Here is a 20,179-nt window from a genome sequence, read left to right on the forward strand (position 1 = left end):
CCCTCCTCTTGTTTGGTCCATCCCTCATCCTCCTCTTGCTCGTATTGAGAGAGCAAACAGAAGATGGCAGAGAAACAATTACGCTGCGCAGTCATAAATCTACTGGACGTAATTCACAGGCTATACACTATTAATTCGTTGTGTGTTTATAAATGTGTTTAACTCAAGAGGGTTGGGGGGAGGGGGGGAAAGAAAGGAGCAAGGCAGAAAGCTAAAGTAAATTAGCCCCTAATTAGATTGCGATTCATGAAATTCCGTTTTAAAAGTGTTGACGCAATTAATAGCATGTGAAATTGCAAATTAATCCAATACAAAACGAGGGGATGCACTTGGGTTTTTAAGAGCGTCTCTCGCCACTTTGAAAAATATAATGCTGTTATCACCATGGCGACACCGTGCAAATATGTTTCTCCTCAGGTTTGGTGGCAATGGCTGAGCAGAGGGTGGGTGAAACGACGCAGACATCAGGACCAGAGAAGAAGGATGACACTGGCTCGCCAGCCTTTTTGAAATGAAAACACACGTGCTGCAGCAATACACAGAAGATTTCCTGATTATGATGATGCAGAATGGAGCCGCCACACAGATATTACTGTGGCTTTCTGAATCTGTACGTAGACTCCTGTAACCCAAATAGAACTGATCGAGCTTCCTGCCTGAACAGCACTTTCTCATAACCTCAATAATACGTGCATGCTTTCAAGTAAATACAAAAAGATATGACACCACAGCAAATACAGTATCATCTCTGCTGCATAATCTGCAAACATATCTAGTCAGATTTAACATTATGTGATGCCGGAACCACAAAATTCAATGCATTTTGTTGGGATGTTGTAAACAGTTGTTGTTAAATCATGACATATTCTCAGTTGGATTTAGGTCTGGACTTTCACTGGGCCAACAAACCACATTAATATTCTTGGATGTAAATAAAATTTTTAGTTCTGGTTACAATTTCCAATTTTAAGTCTTTTCAACCTCTAACAGCCTACTGGATTGCTCTGTATTTAACTTCTTCCATTTCCCCAACAACTCTCAGTAGCTTTCATGTCCCTGTTAAAAGAAAGCATCTCCACACAATGATGCCGCTATTCCCATGAATCAGGCGTGGTGATGTGAAGTTAGAGCACACAGGACTTTGTGCATACGCGTTGGTTAGTTTGACACAATGCAGTGTGAAAGTGAACACAAAGATCTGGCAATGTTGCAACTTTGGTCCCCAACAGAAATAAGTTACCAAATTATCAATTGTGAAAACAACCTTATTTAGGGGTATCATAGTAAAGGGAGCTGAATAGAAATGCAGACCATACTTAAGGTTTCAAAAAGTCTTTTTTCCACACACTTATGTCTGTGTTTGTCTATCACACAAATCCACAAATAAACATTAATTGAAGACTGTTTTTGACAAGAGTCAACACAATACATTGCAATTTTTCATGTCTCTAAGGGTTTCAGATTTCTTTTACAGGAAAGAAATCTGAAATTTCTTTTACAGGAATCTTTGCTGTAATATGATTTTTTTTTTTTGAGTGTTCATACCACTCATTAAATGCAACCTATCAGGACTTAAACCGACTCCAAAGCGATACGCATGCACAGAAGAAGACAGTACACGTCACACAGCAGCAAACTAATAATGAAGTACAAATGGATACAGTCATCTATGAATCAATGTTAAAGCTATTGAAGCAATGGGACAGGCAGTATTGTCACAAGATCATAACACAGGAAGTCAAGTGTCTGGATTTACTGCATCTGGCTTCTTCTACTGCAGAATTACCATGCATGTCTCATGTCGGTGACATAAAGATTGGACAAAATGTGATATGACAGTTCAGAGGGCAAACACTTTGAAAACAATTGGATATGTATGTATGTATTCTATTTAGTACCACATAAATCAGAGGGAGAAAAGATCGGTATTGTGCCACTCAGACTGCAATAAAAAAGTCAGCTATGAGTCTCATATGGAAAAAAAAAGTGGATATGGGTTGCATTTGCCTGCTGTGTGAACGCAGCCTTATTTTGTCAGAACTAATGTGCACGTGTAGTTAAAAAAAAACTAAGCAGCCGTGACTGCCGTGGCAGCAGAGATTGTGAAGAAGCTGCTGTATGCCGTCAGTGAATAATCTCCATCCCTTGGAGGAGACTTGAAAGGAAAATGGGAGGAGGGTCTGTATCAGAGGTCCAGTCTATATGTGTGGGTGCAGCAGAGATGGGGGGTGGGGGGAAGTGGGCTAGGGCACTGGGGATGCTGCCTCCAGAAACCCTGCATTCGGTGAAGCTCCGTGCCTAATAGGGGGCAGAGAAGTTAATTCCAGCGTACCGAAGCTTTATCTCATTTTCATACATATGAAGCCGAGATCGATTACCGCAAACAAATTGAATGCCTGGGTCCAAGGAGGGCCTGCAGAGAGGAAAAAGGGGAGGAGGGGATGCTACGTGGCTGCGACTATGAATTCCTAAAAGACTATAAGGATGGTAGAATGCACTGATATGGATGAAAATACACAAATCACTGCTGCATACTGATTTGCTCCCTTCCTGCATATATATACTCACACACCTCTATTATCTAGTGCCATGCATAAAAAGCAATCTCTGTCCAGCTGACGCCACCTTCCATTTAAAAGATATCGGAGATTGGAGGTTGCAGGCCAACTCCCAGGAGTCCTGATGGCTCTCTGAGTGATTAGTTTTTAAACCGGACTTCTCTCCGCAATGTTCTTTTTATTTCCATCTACATGTGCATCCACTTTGTATACACATTCAGAATCGCATTCCCAATCCATCTTCATCTTTCATTAAACATTGTATAACAACTGCTCACATTTTTAGCCCTCTTCCATATTTATACCAACGCTGAGCATTTAGGATCATTTCGTTGCACTCGTCAAATACAAAGAGCCGCCTCACTGCTTTCGTTTCTCTGTGTTTTTACTTTCATCTGTCCAAAAACAGCTCATTACAATTTTTCTCTTTTTAATTATTCTTTTCAACGGTCTCACTGTTGTCTCTCACTTTGTGAACCACTCTAACAAGCTGTGATTTTAAAACTTCATCTCTGACTCTAAAACAAAGCAGTCTGATTTTTGTAGAAAAAGAGTAGTTTAATCATTGTTGGTCCAAAAGAAAGAGGCGTTTCATGACTTTCTCCATCTAAAATATTTTTGTGTGTATTCCTCATTAGAAGAACAGATCAATCTTTGACTAAAATGCTTCCACTGAATGAGTGCTGCCCAGTCTGACTGTGCTGAGAGGATGAAATTTGTACTTTTATCTGGACCCTTGTGGTTATTCCAAGAACTGTTACACATTTCTTTTGACTTGACTGTAGGAGGGCACCGACAACCAGGAGGTCAAACAACCCAGAGTGCCACCTACAGCACTGTTGGTTTGCCTCAGTTAAGATCAGTGTTACTGATTAAACCATCTAAAAATAGACTAGGCTAAAAGCACATTGTTACAAAAAGAAACATACAAACATACATACAATTTCATCTCCTTCTGGACTTTTGGTGAGTTGCTGTTTTTGATTTATCCATTCATTCTGCTCTCTAGCTGAAATTATGACTACAAGCTTTAGAAAAACAAATAAGGGGATATTTTTAATTGAGCTAGTCAAGGCTGCTCCTGCTCAAAAGTCATCCAATATGACTGAGAAAAACAATTCTGGAGAGAAAACAGGGTGGAAATTCTTCTACAGCAACACATGAGACTCATTGCCAATTATCACCATCGCTTGTTAACAGCTATTGCAACAGGTGTGTCAGAACCACATTTGGCGGCATCTTGCACAAGGCCAAGTTGGCTTGGATAGTTTTTTCCTTAGCAAATAAAATCAACATTTGAAATATAAACCCTATATTTACCCAGATTATCTTTGTCTATTAAAAGTTGTTTTATGATCTGAAACACTGAAGTATGACAAAAAATTACCGCGCTGTAGATTACAGACAAACAAGTGAAATTCTAATATTTAGTGAAATTAGTTAAGCTCACAACTAATTTGAAAACCACGAAGTGTGGGCTGATGTATGCTGACAATCAATGAGCATCACAACAGGAAGCCAATAAGACTCTAATCATAACATTTCCCAGAGTCGAGATGACAAACGCACTCTGGGTAAACAAAGGGAAGCACTCATACCAGCTTGAACTTGTTGAGCGAAGCAATAAAACCAAAGCACACAAGTAAAGGTGACACTGTTGTTGGAAAGGGAGCCAACAAATGTCAAAGTAAAATAAGCTAGAGAAAACTCTCTGCTCTGTGTACCCAGTAATAAAAAATAAATTCTGCACAGTAACCTACCGACTCTGTAATGTGTATTGATACCACTGTTTACATCATATACCTTTTGTATTAAATTCTAACCCTGGAGGTGGAATGTTAACTCTTGTTCCTGTACAGGAGCAGCAGAATGTTGCTCAGCGTAAAGCTGAAACTTTATTAATCATCCAAGCTTACACACAGTGCAACAGAACAAAGGTGTAAACTTACTAACAATGCCTTGTAGAGGTGTTTTTTGTTTTACTTATTTATTTAAAGCATGTGAATCTCAGTGAAAAGCAGGCAGCAGATCTATTTTAGCAGAAATCACAAAGGCCATCTGAGGACAGAGTTCTTTCAGCCTCACTCTTTTGCAATACAGCTCAACTGCCTTTCCTTTTTCATATTCAGCTCGTCCCATTCCCCCCCCCCCCCCTCATCTCTTTACCCGCATCACACAGGGTGAGCTGTCTGGGTGCCTGATGCTGTGGGTGCTCTGAGCGTCACTCTGCATTACCCTGCCCTGTTTTCGCTCTAAAGTGTGTACGCATGGCTGTGTCAGAGAAGGACGGAGTCAAGTTGCACAATTGTGCACGCATGTGCATAATGTGTGTGTCCATCTGTGTGCAAGAATGCAAAATCCATTAATAAAGTGTGGGTATGGCTGCACAGATAAGTCTGCAGTAATCAGAGCTTATGTATGTATATAAGCAGTTAAAATGCACAGGAACAGAATGACAGTGTGATGGGAAAATGTAATTCCATCCTTAAAGATTTCTTCTGCTTCATTTTGTCACTCTTAAATGTCCCAGGTCCAAAGTTTGGATATCAGACAAATAAATACAAAAATCATTTTTTAAATGATCATTCCGTTTTTCAAGGTGAACAGGCATTCAAATCAACCAATTGTTTTTTTGTGAAATTATAATTGCCACCCTGATTAAGTGATCATTTAATTGTCATTAACTGCATTTTAAGTTATCATGCCCTCCAAAATTAATCCAAGAGCACATGGACGGCTCGTCCAGGACAACATTTAAAGCACTGTGGGACAAGATATAAAAAAAACAAAGCAAAAAAACAAACGTTCATGTTACTGCTAATTAAAAACAAACACCAAACCCTGCCTCACATTTACAAAAACCACCTTGATGATCTCCAAGACTTTTGTGGACTGATGACACAAAAGTGAAGTTTGTTTCCCTTAATGAATGAAATCAATTTAAAACTGCTCATTCCATTTAGCCTGATTATCTTTTCTAATATACAATTTAGTTTGATGATGGGAAACACTTAAGAGTGACAAAAAAACTGAAACAACAACTTTGTAAATGAGCAAATACTTTTTTTTTTTACATTACTGCTTATGTATGAAGTGCAGTGTTATAACAGTCATGACACTCACCTTTGGGTTTCTGATCAGTAGCCTGCAAGAGGAGAGAATAAGAGAATCAAAAAGTGTTTATAAGCACTGGAAGTATTTTTAAACAATAAGATAATTGGTGGATGTTAACGTCATTCAGTCTTTATATTCAAGGACGTATTATAAAAGACTAAAAGAAAAACATGTTTAGTTTTTTCTTTTAATATTTCACCAAATCCTCCACAAATAAACATGTTTATTTTTGTGCCATTTAAGAAAAATGTGCTTTTGCTTATTGGTAGAAGCATCTCAGCATGTGAGAATCACCTTTTTCTGAGTGATTTCCTTCTTGGTCTTTTCTTCTTGCCTTTTCTTTTTCTTTTCTTCCATCAAACGGTTCTCTTTCCTGCGTTGCTTGCTTCCCTTAGCTGTTCAACAAAAGATGAAAAGAGAGGTGAGTCAGACAAGAGGGAGACTGCTGAGAATTTAGTTCCAATAAACATAATTTACACATGTGCAGCTGCAAAAGTCAAAGTCATTGCTGCGTAAATTACATATTATGACTTACTTTTAAACCAGTGGAAGTACCGTATTTTCTGGACTATAAGGCACACCTAAAAGCCTTGCATTTTCTCAAAAATCAGTACTGTGTCTTATAATCCGGTGCGCCTTATGTATGGATTAAATACAGAAATGGACGACATAATTGAGTGTGCCTTATAATCCGGTGCGCCTTATAGTCCGGAAAATACGGTAAATGCAGCCATGGCAGACAACTAACATGTTAAGACATTAATCAAGAGTTTATGTACTTCGTGGACTTCATTTTCAAAGTCAAGTTTCAACAGGATAAACCAAAAAACACTTTAGGATTCAGGAAGAAACATCTGCAAAGGAGAAGACATAAAAATAAAAAAACTTCAGGGAAATAAAACCCCTTCCATTTAAAAACCAACAAATAAAAACCAGAGGCGTTTTAAAATTTACTGTAAATTATGTCACAAGTTTGAGGATTTCTGCAAATATAAATGACTACATTATCATAACTCACTGTACACAAGCTTTAAGTGCCTGTTCTTTTAGGAACATTTAATTATAGGCATAAATTAGTAACATTCAGCTCTTTTTGATTTCAAAATGGTGCCGTTAATTACAGAAATGCAGAGAAATAAATGAACTGGTGACTACGGCCAGCTTAAACTTAGAAAGTTGACCTTGTTCCTATCAGCAACTCGTCCCTACCCAACAACACTCATCAATACGGAAGTTAGTACTGAAAAGACTCAAAGTTACCTATGTTTAGTATCAGTGAGGAATTTCAAAATAAATTTCATTAAAAAATAAATTCCACAGGTGCAACTTCTCCATCAGGATTGCTAATTAAGGCGAGAGCAAGACTTTCAGCAGATAACAGAAAGGTTTAATGCCTTACAGCACATTTATAAAATATGTTACATTTGGAAATGTTGGCAGCACTAGTTATTATAATTAGTCTGCATTTGCTAAGACACACACAGTCACCAACAATAATCACAATAGCACCACTATTCGTCAATATCAAATACTAAAGACGTTTTAAAATATTGATGCTGTGATCATTTTGTGCTTGTATTAAAATAGTTAAAAAGCTGTTAAACATAGAGATGTCAGAGTTAACATAATTTGGGACAGCAGAGTTACACAGTCCAATCCCTACTGCTTATAATGTAAATATTTAATAACCACTGATGGCAGTAAGGGCAGGGCTAGTAACTATTTTTATGCTATTAAATGTAATCCATAAAAGAGAAATTGAATCAGCTGAAATCAGAATAAGCAGGTCAAAACTTAAAAACTTGATTTAGTTTTATTTTGTACTTTGGCCCAAAGGTTGACTGGTACATCCGTTTTGTGCCAATTAGGAAATAGTTTTGCTTGGTTTCTAATGTGTCTTTCATATTTAGATATTAACAAAAGCAACAAACTTGTGAATATTTACACTTTTTTTTTCTCTGAACTACTGACAACAGTACTACTGACTTTTATGTTTTGCTGCCAATTTCCAGAACTGTGCCTCCAATACTGTAATGCTGTTTGTAATATTCTAGGCATGTTTAGAAATAATGAATCAAGATGAAAAAAAAGATCACTGAGCAACATCATAGATTATAGAATGAGCAAATGTAGGTCCAAATCCATTTCCTCAGGGAAACGAAGATTTAAAAAAAAAAAAAAAAACACCACCACACAAAGTGAAAAGCAGAAAACTGACAGCAGGAGGCAAAACTACTGCAAGCAAGACAAGGTCTAGTTAAACGAAAGAAATAAAAAGAAAATAAGAAGATAAAAGGACTGAAAGGAAAGCTGACTTTTACGCCAACGAACTGGTAGAATGAGACAAGACCTTTTAACAAAGAACTTCTTTGAGTGAGTGTGACTCACAGTAGTCAGATATCTCGCCTGAGGGCTAGATGAAACTAAGTACTTCATTTGAGTCTTTATTTCCTTTGGCTCAGCACCAGTGACAGCTCCAGGAAACTGAGGTATGAACTGGAGCTAAAAGGACTCTGTTGGTATTAAATGTTCAGTAAATGAACTCAAAAGGTCAGCACCAACAGAATTATGGTCATTAAATTAATATAAAATACCAAAAAACATAAAAAAAATCTCAATATCAGACAAAAGAAAAAACAACCAACACGATGGGAAGGAGTCAAAACTAAGGTTCCCAAACATTTGCCAAAATTCCACACTTTTTTAGACAAATAGCGTTATTTCTATGTGCTTTTTAGACACATTTTGAATTACAGATCCAAATGTTCTCCATTAATTTTATGGCAGATCTTATTACAGTGGTGAGACTGTAAATGTGTACCCTGCAAAGACCACCTAGTTGAGAAAAGAGGATTGCTGGCCGGCTGGAGAAACTGATGGGTGGTTAGACAAACTGGTAAATGGCTGGATAAATAAGGTAACGCATTATCAAGTAGGGGGATGAATTAATAAAATCATGGAAAAAGGAACGAACAAATAAACGCATTTACGCAACATTTTTCTTTTCCGTATTTACACAGAGCTGGAAAATACTTAAACTGTATAAACTTTTCTAAACTTTGTAAAGACCCTGCAGTCTAAACTCATTGCAGCCATTTTTCTTTAAGTATAAAAATATAAAATCTTTCTCAGTCAAAAGCTTACTGTAAGCTTCATATTTTCAGGAAACCCTGTTAAATAAGCCAGTCCTATTAAAAGCTCCGTATGCTAGGTCAACACTAATGCTTGATCAGGTGCTGAGCTTTTATGAATAAATGACTGACTTATTAATATAACAAAACTCAAACTGATGGGATATAATGCTGTTTAATTTGCAGCCTCTCCAACACCAGGAGAAAACTAGGCATGGCAGGGATATGGCTCAAAATTTAGATAAATGATTGAATCATAATGCATATAATGGACGGCCTGCCACCCACTGTGCTGCTCACTGCCAGGGGGAGGAATATGTCTGTCAGAATGACAAGAGAGGCCTAAAAGAGGCGGACAAAGACCAAACAGCCGGGCACAGACTGGTGAGCCAAGAGATTTGGTTAAAACGTTTTAACAAAAGTAAGTTTAATGTTAAACCACAAAAAAGGCAGTAGTGGGCAAAATGCAATAAAGAGATGTCCCAATAGTTCTCCATCAGTATTTCCCTTCCTACTTTCCCTTACAGTCTCATTTTTCACACCAAGTCTGCGTGTGTAACATTGTGCTATCTCAGCAGCTTGGGGAAGGCCACCCTAAGGTAATAAATAGCAGGCTAAACTATGTGTGGAAGTGAGAGTCTGTATGCAGTTTGTGCAACATGGGCTGTGCATGTTCTGTACAGCACCACAATTCTCATTTATTCTCCTCAGTTTTGAGCCCATGCAGTCTCTCTCTGAACATCTGACACGATAAAAACTGACAACAAGGTTCACCTAAAAGGGAGAGCAGAGTCTAAAAGTTCCAAGTCAATTTTCCAGAGTTCTCCGTCCGATGCAGTCATCCATCTTGAAATGTAAAGTTGACACTAAAGTTCACATTGAACTTATGTCAGATTCTGCAGTGGGCAGGCATAAAAAAAAGGAAATAAAATAAATGATGGATTATTTTCATTTTTAGCTGAGATTAAAAAAATGAAAAATAATGGGGAAAATTGAAAAAAGAAAGAAGGAAAGGAATAATTAATGGAAGAAATGTAGGAAAAGGGGAGAAGAAAAGAAAAAAATGAGGTAGGGTGCAATTTTTAAAAACCTATTGTCAATGTTTCACCCTTCTAGACCTGCTCAGGTCTTCTGGTTCTAATCTGCTCCTCATCCCCAAAACCAGAACCAAACATGGAGAAGCAGCGTTCAGTTTTTATGCTCCAATAATAAACAAACTTTCAGAAAACTGCAAAACAGCCGAAACACAGAGGTCTTTTAAAACAAGCCTAAAAAGCATACTGTACTTTCCGCACTATAAGGCGCACCTAAAAACCTTCAATTTCCTCAAAAGCCGACAGTGCGCCTTATAATCTGGTGCGCCTTATATGGACCAATATTGAGCCACAACAGGTCTAGCAACTACGGTAAGCAGCCGCCGACTTCATTTTTCCCGTAGAAGAAGAAGCGACCGGTGCATGCTGGGATAGTTGTCAGAACGCTGGTTTGTTAATAAAGTTTGATAATGCATTTAAAGCAAGGGGGGCGGAGGGGTGGGGGAAGAGAGACAGAGACTGCGACGGCAACATGTCGGTTGGTCTCTGTTACCCAGAAAGCAGTTGGGCACAATATCGCAACACCGTGAGTGAAACAATGACTGGGACAGCCTACTATATAAAGTACTGGGGGACCATTTCTTTACAAATGTGGATGTGTAATAATAGAGTACGGAACAAATTGGCAAACCAAACTGAAGCATCTATTCTATGTGCCTTATAATGCAGTGCGCCTTATATATGAAAAAAGTTTTAAAATAGGCCATTCATTGAAGGTGGGCCTTATAATCCGGTGCGCCTTATAGTGAGGAAAATACAGTACTTGTTTAGAGCTGCCTTTGATTCATAATTCCTAGAACAATAATATTTGGAGATGATTCTAATAGTTTGGTAAACAAAGGAGAATTACAATGGAGCGGACAGTTATCGTCTGGTCTGCAATAGTCAACGCCAAGGCTACCTCACATAAAGCCGTAGCGGCCTCTTGCTCTCAGCAGTGCTGACACCAGCACTACCTCAGCACAGATCATTTATTTAGACTCACAAGGCTACAGCTTGTTGTTTAATCATCTCATATTGAAGGGTCTTGGATGAACTAGCTCAGGTACAACTGCAAGAAGGTTCAACATGTTACAGCAAAGCTACAAAGTGGTATTGTTCTGAGATTTTAAGGATGTCTGTCATAGGTTTGTACATGTTGGTAGCCTTGTAGAAATTGCAGACTTAAGAATCTACAATATCTAGGAAAGGCACAGAGACAAATGATTATTGCTAGCTACAAATCTAACTGTCTCAATGGCTGAACTAAAGAGCTAAAATTAAATACTATAAATGCACATTTTGACAGACATAAGATCATAGCCATCACAATATCAACAATGCTGCTATCGCAAAGGACTGATTTCAAGTGTCATGCATTTCCACTGTGGATGTTAATAATACTGTTTGGTTTTTAAACCGTCCTTGATGTAAATCACGTGTATTTTTAAAAGGAAAAGAGTGTGGAGTAAGTGAGTTTATTCTAATCAGCATCGACATCGGAATATTCTGGAATAGAATTGCAACTGCATGTTTGCAGCACATTGAGCAGCATTACTGTTAATTACGGTTCTTAAGATGAAATGAGTTTTGTCAGTTTGAAGCTTTACAAAACACAAAGACTGTTTTCAGAACACGTTTCAAAAGAGTCAAGTCTAGTTCTTTCTTTTTTGGCTCTGACGTCAGCCAACTGTGACTCTTTGTAACTGCATTTAGAACAGAAAGGTCCTTTCTTTGTTTTGGCCATTTGATCCAGACTGTGGTCGGAGCTCTAATCTTAGCCCCGGTCAAACTGAAAAGGTCTTGGAAAATTGAAAAGGCGTGATTTAGCAAAGGAAGTTTCCTCTCGGTGCTGGACTGAACAGGGCTTCAGGCCTCAGCTACAAGGAAGGACAAGATAGCAAGGTCTGAATATGAGCACACATAGGAGGAATGAAGAAACAAGCTCGCACAAACAGAAACACCCACGTAAAAACACACATCGAGTATTGCCTCGATGTGTGTGCACAGTGGGCGCAGAGAGCTGGGGGGAGGCAGCGAGGGAAAAGGGGGGTAGGCAGGCAAAGGATGAAAGCCAAGGCAGAGCAATTCCAATTAAAAACGACAGCCGCCGGAGAACCAGACTGGGCAAAAAGAGAAGGAAGGGGGCTATACTGGAACAAGAACAAGGCAGCAAAAACACTGGAGAAATTGGGGAGCTAAAAACAAAACTTAACATAAAAGAACAAGAAGGCCGTTGGACTCTAATATCCCTGCACCTTTACTGCTGGAGCCTACAGAAGGCTAATATGCGATAGGTTAAAGGGAAAAATAAACTAAGGGTGGCAGAAAATGAAAAAAGAATGACATGCATTCATAAACAAAGTCAGAAACATTCTATAAAAAGGAGAAGGGCAATAAAAAATGCTTCAGTCTCATGTCTTGTGAGCAGCTGTCAGGCAGGCAACACTTCCTACAAAGCTGCAGCTCTTCCAGCAAGTAATAATATAAATAATACGATGGCCAGACCAAAACCACACAATGTGGTGAAGCCACTTTCCACCAACACGACCATTCCTGTGGCCTCACAGAAGCCACAAGCCCTAAATCTTCTCTTACCTGGAAAAGGAATCTGGGGTTGCTGCTCCCGACACGTGAGCGCGTACACTAGTGTTTACTCCGCCCGAATGCGTTTGGGAAGTAAGCTCGTAAATTCCAAAGCTGATAAGCAGCAACAACAATGCAGCTGTATTTTCCTTCAACCCAACAGTCTGACTGGTGGCTTGGATTGTGAAGCATTCTGTGCATACCAGCTTTATTTAAAGCAGCTGGTATTTAAAAAAAAAAATTATATATATATATACAAAGATATAGTGTCTGATCCTCTATGAGATGAGGCACACATTTCCAGGCGTTGTAAAATCTGTGCTTTACAACCCGACTGCTCTCAACCAGGTAAGTGTTAAGAAATGATTAAGATGATTGCAAACATTGAAAGAAAATAAAATCTCAACAGAATGTTATAAGAACTCTGAGGTTTTCCATCCAGAAAAATAAATAAATAAAAAATAGCTCCCAGAGTTTTGACTGCTCCTATGCCAAAGCCGATCTGGAGCTTTTTAGCACAGTGGCAGCTCATTAAAATCGGAAAACAGCACAACGGGCAAGACCAAGTGAGCCTGCTCCCTGTCATTACAGCAGCTAAGCTTTAAGAACTCAACAAGAAGCTGTCAAGACAAGTGTGAGTGTTAGTCCTTACCTCCTGCTTATTTATATGAACTTATTTAGATATTTTCAGAACCAAACGTAATTATATTTGCTGGTGAAAGTTCTGCTGCCTTTAAATAAAGCCTACCATGGCAACAAAGAGGATTTGTTGCTGACTAGCTCACAGATAATAGTTCAGTAGAATGGATGGATGGACATAATAGACATAGAAATGTGGAATATTTTTTTTACAGGATATGTAAAAATGTCAAAGACCTTAAAATCTATTCCATGAACAAAGCATGACAGTGCCACTACTATGTTTCATGGTGAGGATGTTGTGTTCTGTACTTTTAGCTAATGAAATATCAACTTTATTCAGCACATTTTGAAGTGTCTCATTAAAAGAGGTTGACAGAAACAGCGAAATTCAAAATAACATTCAATTTCACAAAAAATTTTTTTACCTCGTTTGATGTGGTTTTAAGCTTGTAAAAAAAAAGTTAATGAGCTAAAAGGGAGATGGAAACACATTTGCTGAAAAAGTTTTGACGAAGCAAACATTTATTGAGTGGTCAGCTGTTACAGAACTGTATTTCTTTCTCTACGTCTCTGGACAGCATGCTACATCACCAACCCAAGTTGACATGACAGAACAATTACAACTTGCCCGATAGCAACACATTCCTGAAAACCTCTCTCCATATTTCTGAGATGTGTGGTCCAGTTTAGTTTGCAACCTCTACTTCCTGTTTATTACGTTTCTGCGTAGCTTCAATTCAGAATGACATTACGCTTTCTGTGACCTAGTTGATCCACTCCAAACCAGTAGATTGATTCATGGCTAATTCGCATTTTCTGTTGGGAACATTTTAAAAGTTTGCTCCAAATCCACATGACTTGTGGAAGAAAACATAACTATAGCTCTGTTTATGTAATTTAGCGACAATATCCTTTCTTTCATGTTCTTTCAGTTGAGATACATTTCTCCAAAGATTAACTGAATCGCCATTGCTCATTGTATTGTTTTATCCACCAAGGTGAAACATTTCATTTATTTGTTGGTACAGTAATCATGTTCTCACATTTGTATTTAGCTCATTTGAGCTTCATTTCACTGTTTAACTCATTTATAATTACTTACTTTTTATACGCATGTGATTAATTTATTTTTTAGATTTACTTATTAAGTTTCTTACACTAGTAGTTCAGTCCTAATTTTGCACCATAAACACATAAGTGTGACCTGGTATGACAATGCAGTTCATCAAATCCCTAAAGAATGAATGTTGCCTTAATTTCCGCAGCTCTTTAAAATCAACAGAAACTTCTTCTCTAATATTGACACAAACTAACTCAAGCTCTGAATTAATATTTGAACTTGAAGGTTCAAGCTGGTCATTTCTAAAAGCTACTTTAAGAAATGACGAACCAACAAGGCATAAGTAAACACTTCAAGTTGATAGCAAGGTCATTAACAGCAAAGATAACGACACAGTTGATCAGAGTTTATCACCCAGAGCCGTGACCCCAGCTTAAGGTCAGCTAGAGCATGCCGGTGCTATTTACACCGCTTCAACTTAGAGCTTGGGAAGTCCAACTGAGCCCAAGTCTGGTTACATGAGAAGTAATGCTGTCTAACGTTGACGTGAGGGAGAAATGCGGGCTGGATGCCCTGTATGGAATCTATCCGTTTTCCATGCGATACCCTTTTCCTTCACTCTACAGCTCTCCAATTAGCCAACACTGAGCGGAGGAAAGGACAGGGGGCCCCAGGCAAACCTCGGCACACAGAACATTCCCCTGGACCCCCGCCAAGACTTACAGGCAGAAGCACTGTGGCTTTGGCTTCATTTCCCCTCCATCCCCCTGCTTCCATCCTGGCTCGGCCCGGCTTACCCCTGTTGGGCCCCTTTAGCCCATGGCCCCTCCATTGGCTCAAAAGACAGAAGAGGTTACACAGACCCAGCTCCTCTCTTTGTATACAAGGCAGATCTGAGACGATGGTGGTATGCTTTTGCTGTATGAAGTGGCTTTAGCATATTTTGACCCCGAAAAAGATGAATTTATGGCCAAAAGATTTGGAAAATAAATTTCTCAAAATGACACCAAGGTCCAACCCTCTGATCCCACATCTTATGTGGTCAATTCTTACATTATTCACTAAATTATGTAATCCACTGTAGAAAACGATGTTGTGCCCAAAATACCTACATCTTCCTCACCGTTTGCACACCCAAACATACTTTATTTAGCTCAATGAGCACTTCGAACACACATGCCAAGTTAATCTACGTGTCTGCCCTTAACCTCACTTCAAAACGTCCGTGGACAAAGAGAACAAGGAAAGAGGATAATGGCTTTTGGCAGTCTCCAATGGAATCCAGCTGATTCTACTGTCAACGCTCCCCTGCCAGAGCAGCACCCTGCAGCGGTGTTAAGCATGCTATCTATCAGGACTGTGCAAGGCGTCTGAAAAGCCTCCTAATCACAGGTTCAGTGATAGCCACAGTAGGGCCTTGGCTAAGGTCATTTATGGGGGAAAAAAAAGGGACACACAACAAAAAAATACACACAGGCAAATAGGAAAAAAGACTTTGTTTCACTTGATTGGAATGATCAGACTAATAATACTAAAAAGAAATCCAAAATGATATTTGAAGAACTAAAACTGTATCCTAGGGGGGGATAAAATGAACAACAGCAGCAAGGCTAATGATAACAGGCTTCATGTTTTGTATAACGGGTCAAAGGAGGGGAAGCGAGCCTTGGGTTTCCCTTTTATATCAACAAACTCGACCTTCAGAGATAAAAGCGGGCTGCAGATGGCAATTGCAGCCAGGATTTGTCCTCATGGCTTTGTTACAATACAATCTAATCAAAATAATGTCTGAATGCCAACAGCCTGCAGCCTGATTCGATCCAGAGCCAATGTGGGTAATAGCATTCAAGTGTACAGCCAAAAAGGACAAAGTAGCACAGTAATTCATTAAGTCGGGCTCGTAATGTCTCAATATGGATAATATCGCACTAGGAAAAATATATATGCATTTCTATCCATCTATACATAAGAGAGAAAACATGCAAATAAAGGCAGCAGTTCTTTTAAAATTTACAAAAACTGGAAGAATTACTACAAAACGAACATTCAATAATTAAAGCAAATACAGGTAATGACCATCTGATTTGTATTTAACTATTGAACATGGTGAATATTCTTTGCTTTGAGGCATTTATTTAAAACAATCTTTGGAGTTGATCAAGAAGAAAAAAGCCCCATTCTGAACTTCAATTGATAACAGATTTATTGGTGAATCTCTACTCTGTATTCCTATTGAGGTAATTAATTTGCAAGTTCTATAATTACATTTTTTTTTTTGCCTCAGTGCACTCTAGATACCTATATGCTAAAGTTATGGGGCACTTATGTCTAGTACAGTTAATGAGGCAACATGTACTTGAGGTAACATGGAAACTCCCCTCTCCTCTTTCCTTCACTTTTCCAATCTATATCTTTTATTTCTAAATTGTGTTTTAAGGCAGACAGACAGTGTTGCCCTTGTGCAAGAACTTTGCTCTGTTTAAGACTGTGAATCAGCTGTGAGTCTGAGGCACAGATGTCTAGTACAGTTAATGAGGCAACATGTACTTGAGGTAACATGGAAACTCCCCTCTCCTCTTTCCTTCACTTTTCCAATCTATATCTTTTATTTCTAAATTGTGTTTTAAGGCAGACAGACAGTGTTGCCCTTGTGCAAGAACTTTGCTCTGTTTAAGACTGTGAATCAGCTGTGAGTCTGAGGCACAGATGAGATCTCATTAACAACTGGAGGGCAATAACAAACTGCCTGGGATTTTAAGCTTGAGACGAATGGTTGCACAGTCCCACAGCAACAAAGGCAGCGGTTACTCGTGTGTACACAGCGACTGATTCAAACAAACATCACATTTTTTGCACCCTCATGGCAAACCGCATATACAATTAGAGGCAAGCTTAGCTGCATATGTACTTGCTTTGCAGTGTGCATGTGTGACACTATTACACGTGCATGATTTTTTTTTTTCCCTTTCATCACCTCGCTGGTGTGTGAAGATGGAGATAAGACAGTTTGACAAAAATGTCAGAGGGGGATGGGGAGGGCTATGGAGATGAAATTGAACAGGAAATTATGTACTTCAATTAAGACATGAGGCAGAGATATTAAAAGCTGTACTCCAATGCCTGGGGGATCGGATGCAGAGAAAAGGCGATGCAATGGAAGGCGACAGTTCAATCAGAATCTCGGGCTTTCGTACCGAGACGGAGGAGAGGGGGTGGAGCCGGGAAGGAGGGAAAGGAAACAGGACAGCTATGTTTAATAATGTACTCGTGTAGTGGAATGTGCAATAGTCTGCAAGATACATGATGCGATACATTTAGAGAAAAATCACAGGCAGAGTGGCGGTGAAAAGAGGGAGTTTAAATCAGAGGTGCTACAATCAAGCTTTTCCAGCACAGATTTTCTATTTTTCTTTAATGTCTGATGTGCCAATTTAGTTTTTTTCCCCAGGGAGCAAGACTGTAAAATAGGAAACAGAAAAACTGTGACACAGGTAACACTTTGGCTCCATTTTGCTTAATTCTTTTTTCCAAAGAGAATGAAGCAATTACAAGATTATCAACACTAATGCGTCAAAAAAATGTCTCTAATGTCTCCAGAAAGTGACACAAACTGCATGTTTGGTGTTTTTATACACCATAAATTGGGGGAAAATCTTGCAACTAACAAATAAGGGCAAACAATTTTATTAGTATTTGACTGGTGATTGCAGTCAATCAAATGAAAAGTGTCCAATTCTGACCAGGCAGAATGATTGGTGCACCTCCAGTTTAAAATGTAAGAAAATATCTCAGTTACATTTTAGAACACCATAGCATAAAAAAAGACCTCAAACTACTCATCAAATACTGGCAACTGCTAATATCCTACCCCTTATCAATCAATTTGTGATAAAGATCCAATTAAACCCTCCTTTACCCTAATTACAATAAATTTAAGAGTTGTACAAGGCAATTCTCTCTCTGAAATAGTATAAATGTGATGCACCAATTCATTGATGGGAGATCGGAACTGGCCAATTTTTGCTTGTTCAGCAAGGCAAATACTAAGAAATTTGATTTTGTTCAAACTTATTAAATAAATCAAAACTAAAACGTCCCACAGTTTTCAATCTATAAAAATGAAAGGACAGCATGTACTTTGATGCATGTTCATTTTTTGAGGTTTAGTCAATTCAGATTTGAGGCAATTTAACTTTACAGATAAATTGGGTTAAATTTGTAATTCCTTCCATTTCTGTGACAAAATTAACGCCCCCAACACATTTCTCCCCATATGTTTCACAACAATCTGAATCAACAGATCAAACCTTAAAAATATATATTAAAAAAATAAGTATTGCCCAAGAAAACCCTAATCGGTGCATCTGTAATCATATTGTACATTTACATACACAGCTGTTTTCTAGGATACTAAGCCAGTCATAAACATGCTCAATATTTTCCAAGCCACTAACATCATGATTATTCATGAACATATGCATTCTAGACACGAACATCACTGGGTATAATAACACGAAGACATGGAAGAAGCTTTTCCATATGCTTCCTAAAGAGCAAAGTGAATCAGTGGCACCCCATTGGTACTGATGATACCAAAGCTCAGCTTTAACAGTGCATCACAGAAACATGACTTAGGTAAGATGGGTTTTCTAAAAGCATTAATAATCAAATATTAAAATCAATTCATGTCTAATTTTTAAGCTCCAATTTTTCTTTTCAAACATTTGACAGTGACAATAACCGCTAAATCTAAATGGAATAAGATATGGTGGATTTGAAACTTACCTTGCGTTCATAACAGCTTTGGCCGCTTTTAGTGAAGAATCGGTGCATGGCAGGAAAATATGAAAAAAAAAAAAATCCGATTTCTGAATTTTTTTTTATGGTTTTCTTTTTTCGAAAAGTTACCCGTAAAACGTTGGTGCAGAGATTTAGTCGCAATTAAAGTCGGACTTGATAGATAAGCCGACTGCTGCTGAAGCAGCTTGTGGTGTCAGGATACCGAGGTAAACAACGGCTATTGCAGCCAGATATACACACAGCAAGTTCGGTGATTTCTGCTTTGAGCATAAAAAATACTGAAATAGAACACGTTTTGAACTTAAACTAATCGAAGAAAATATAACGATATAACGAAGGGTGGGATAAACGGTGAAACAACACTAATAACAAAATAAAAAAATTAAAAAATAACTGAACACGAATTAAATGACTTTTTAAAAAGCAGAATAATGGTTTTAGCTAGTGTTAGCTTGGTTGGCGTTAAGATATCAGTCGTCGACTGAGGAGAGGTTTTGCAAAAACGAAGGGGGAAAAATCGCCTAAGAGAGTTCTCTCTGACCAAGCCGACGTCCGCCAGCCGGCCAACTTGTTTTAAAGTGCAAAAGAAACGTTTCAGTTTAAGAAGTCGGCTGGACGGCTAGCGACGTGCTGGCTGCCGCGAATGCAAAGCGAGCAGCGGCTCCGGGGAAATACATTCTGCGTGGAATCCAGACGACTGAGCGGACACTCGCGGTGGGTGTTCAGTGAGCTCTCGGTGACAGCGGTCTTTCAGCCATTTTGTTCAAACTAACAACACCGCAGTCTGCCTCTCCTCCTTCCAGTGAGAAACACGGACCGGGAAGTGGTTCCCGATACGTCACTCTCGGCCAACCAAAGCAGCGGACGCTGACTCCGCCCATCCGGCCCACCCTCTCCTGCTTTTCTGAGCCCCGGAGCGCTTTCACAGTGAGGACCTTCACGTTATGGGCAGCAGCAGGAGACAGGCTCGAAACCAAGCAGTTCACATTTCAATGGCACTAACTGAGGCAAACAGAAAGCAAGCTGTATGTATTTACGGCCAAAAGCGCCTCCATCTATGGAATAAATCAATGAATGAAAGTTATGTATGTAAATAAACAATAATGGGCTCCAAATATATTAATCTATTAAATGGACAAATAATTAAATAATTAATTTAAACTTTAATTCACTGTGTTAATATGTCGTTATTTCAGCATTTAGTGAGAAGTGAGT

At 38.7% G+C, this 20,179-nt stretch overlaps 1 protein-coding gene across 2 annotated transcripts in view; it reads right to left on the reverse strand.

Annotated features, from left to right (window-relative positions):
* Window positions 1-19,928, reverse strand: part of tnrc6c2 (trinucleotide repeat containing adaptor 6C2) — a 58,224-nt gene extending 38,296 nt beyond the window's left edge. Inside the window, exons 1-3 of one of the 2 annotated variants that reach the window (XM_008414836.2) lie at window positions 18,950-19,928; window positions 5,967-6,067; window positions 5,682-5,703 (exon numbers count right to left, since the gene is read on the reverse strand). In XM_008414836.2, coding sequence (XP_008413058.1) covers window positions 5,682-5,703; window positions 5,967-6,029 — 85 coding nt within the window. In that variant the 5' untranslated portion in view covers window positions 6,030-6,067; window positions 18,950-19,928. The remainder of the gene's footprint in view (window positions 1-5,681; window positions 5,704-5,966; window positions 6,068-18,949) is intronic. The other variant, XM_008414846.2, reaches the window with a different exon arrangement.
* Between the last annotated feature and the right edge of the window lie 251 nt (window positions 19,929-20,179).

Source organism: Poecilia reticulata, chromosome 1 (genome assembly GCF_904066995.2).
Source record: "Poecilia reticulata chromosome 1, P_reticulata-male-v2, whole genome shotgun sequence".
In the NCBI taxonomy this organism is placed as follows: Eukaryota; Metazoa; Chordata; class Actinopteri; order Cyprinodontiformes; family Poeciliidae; genus Poecilia; species Poecilia reticulata.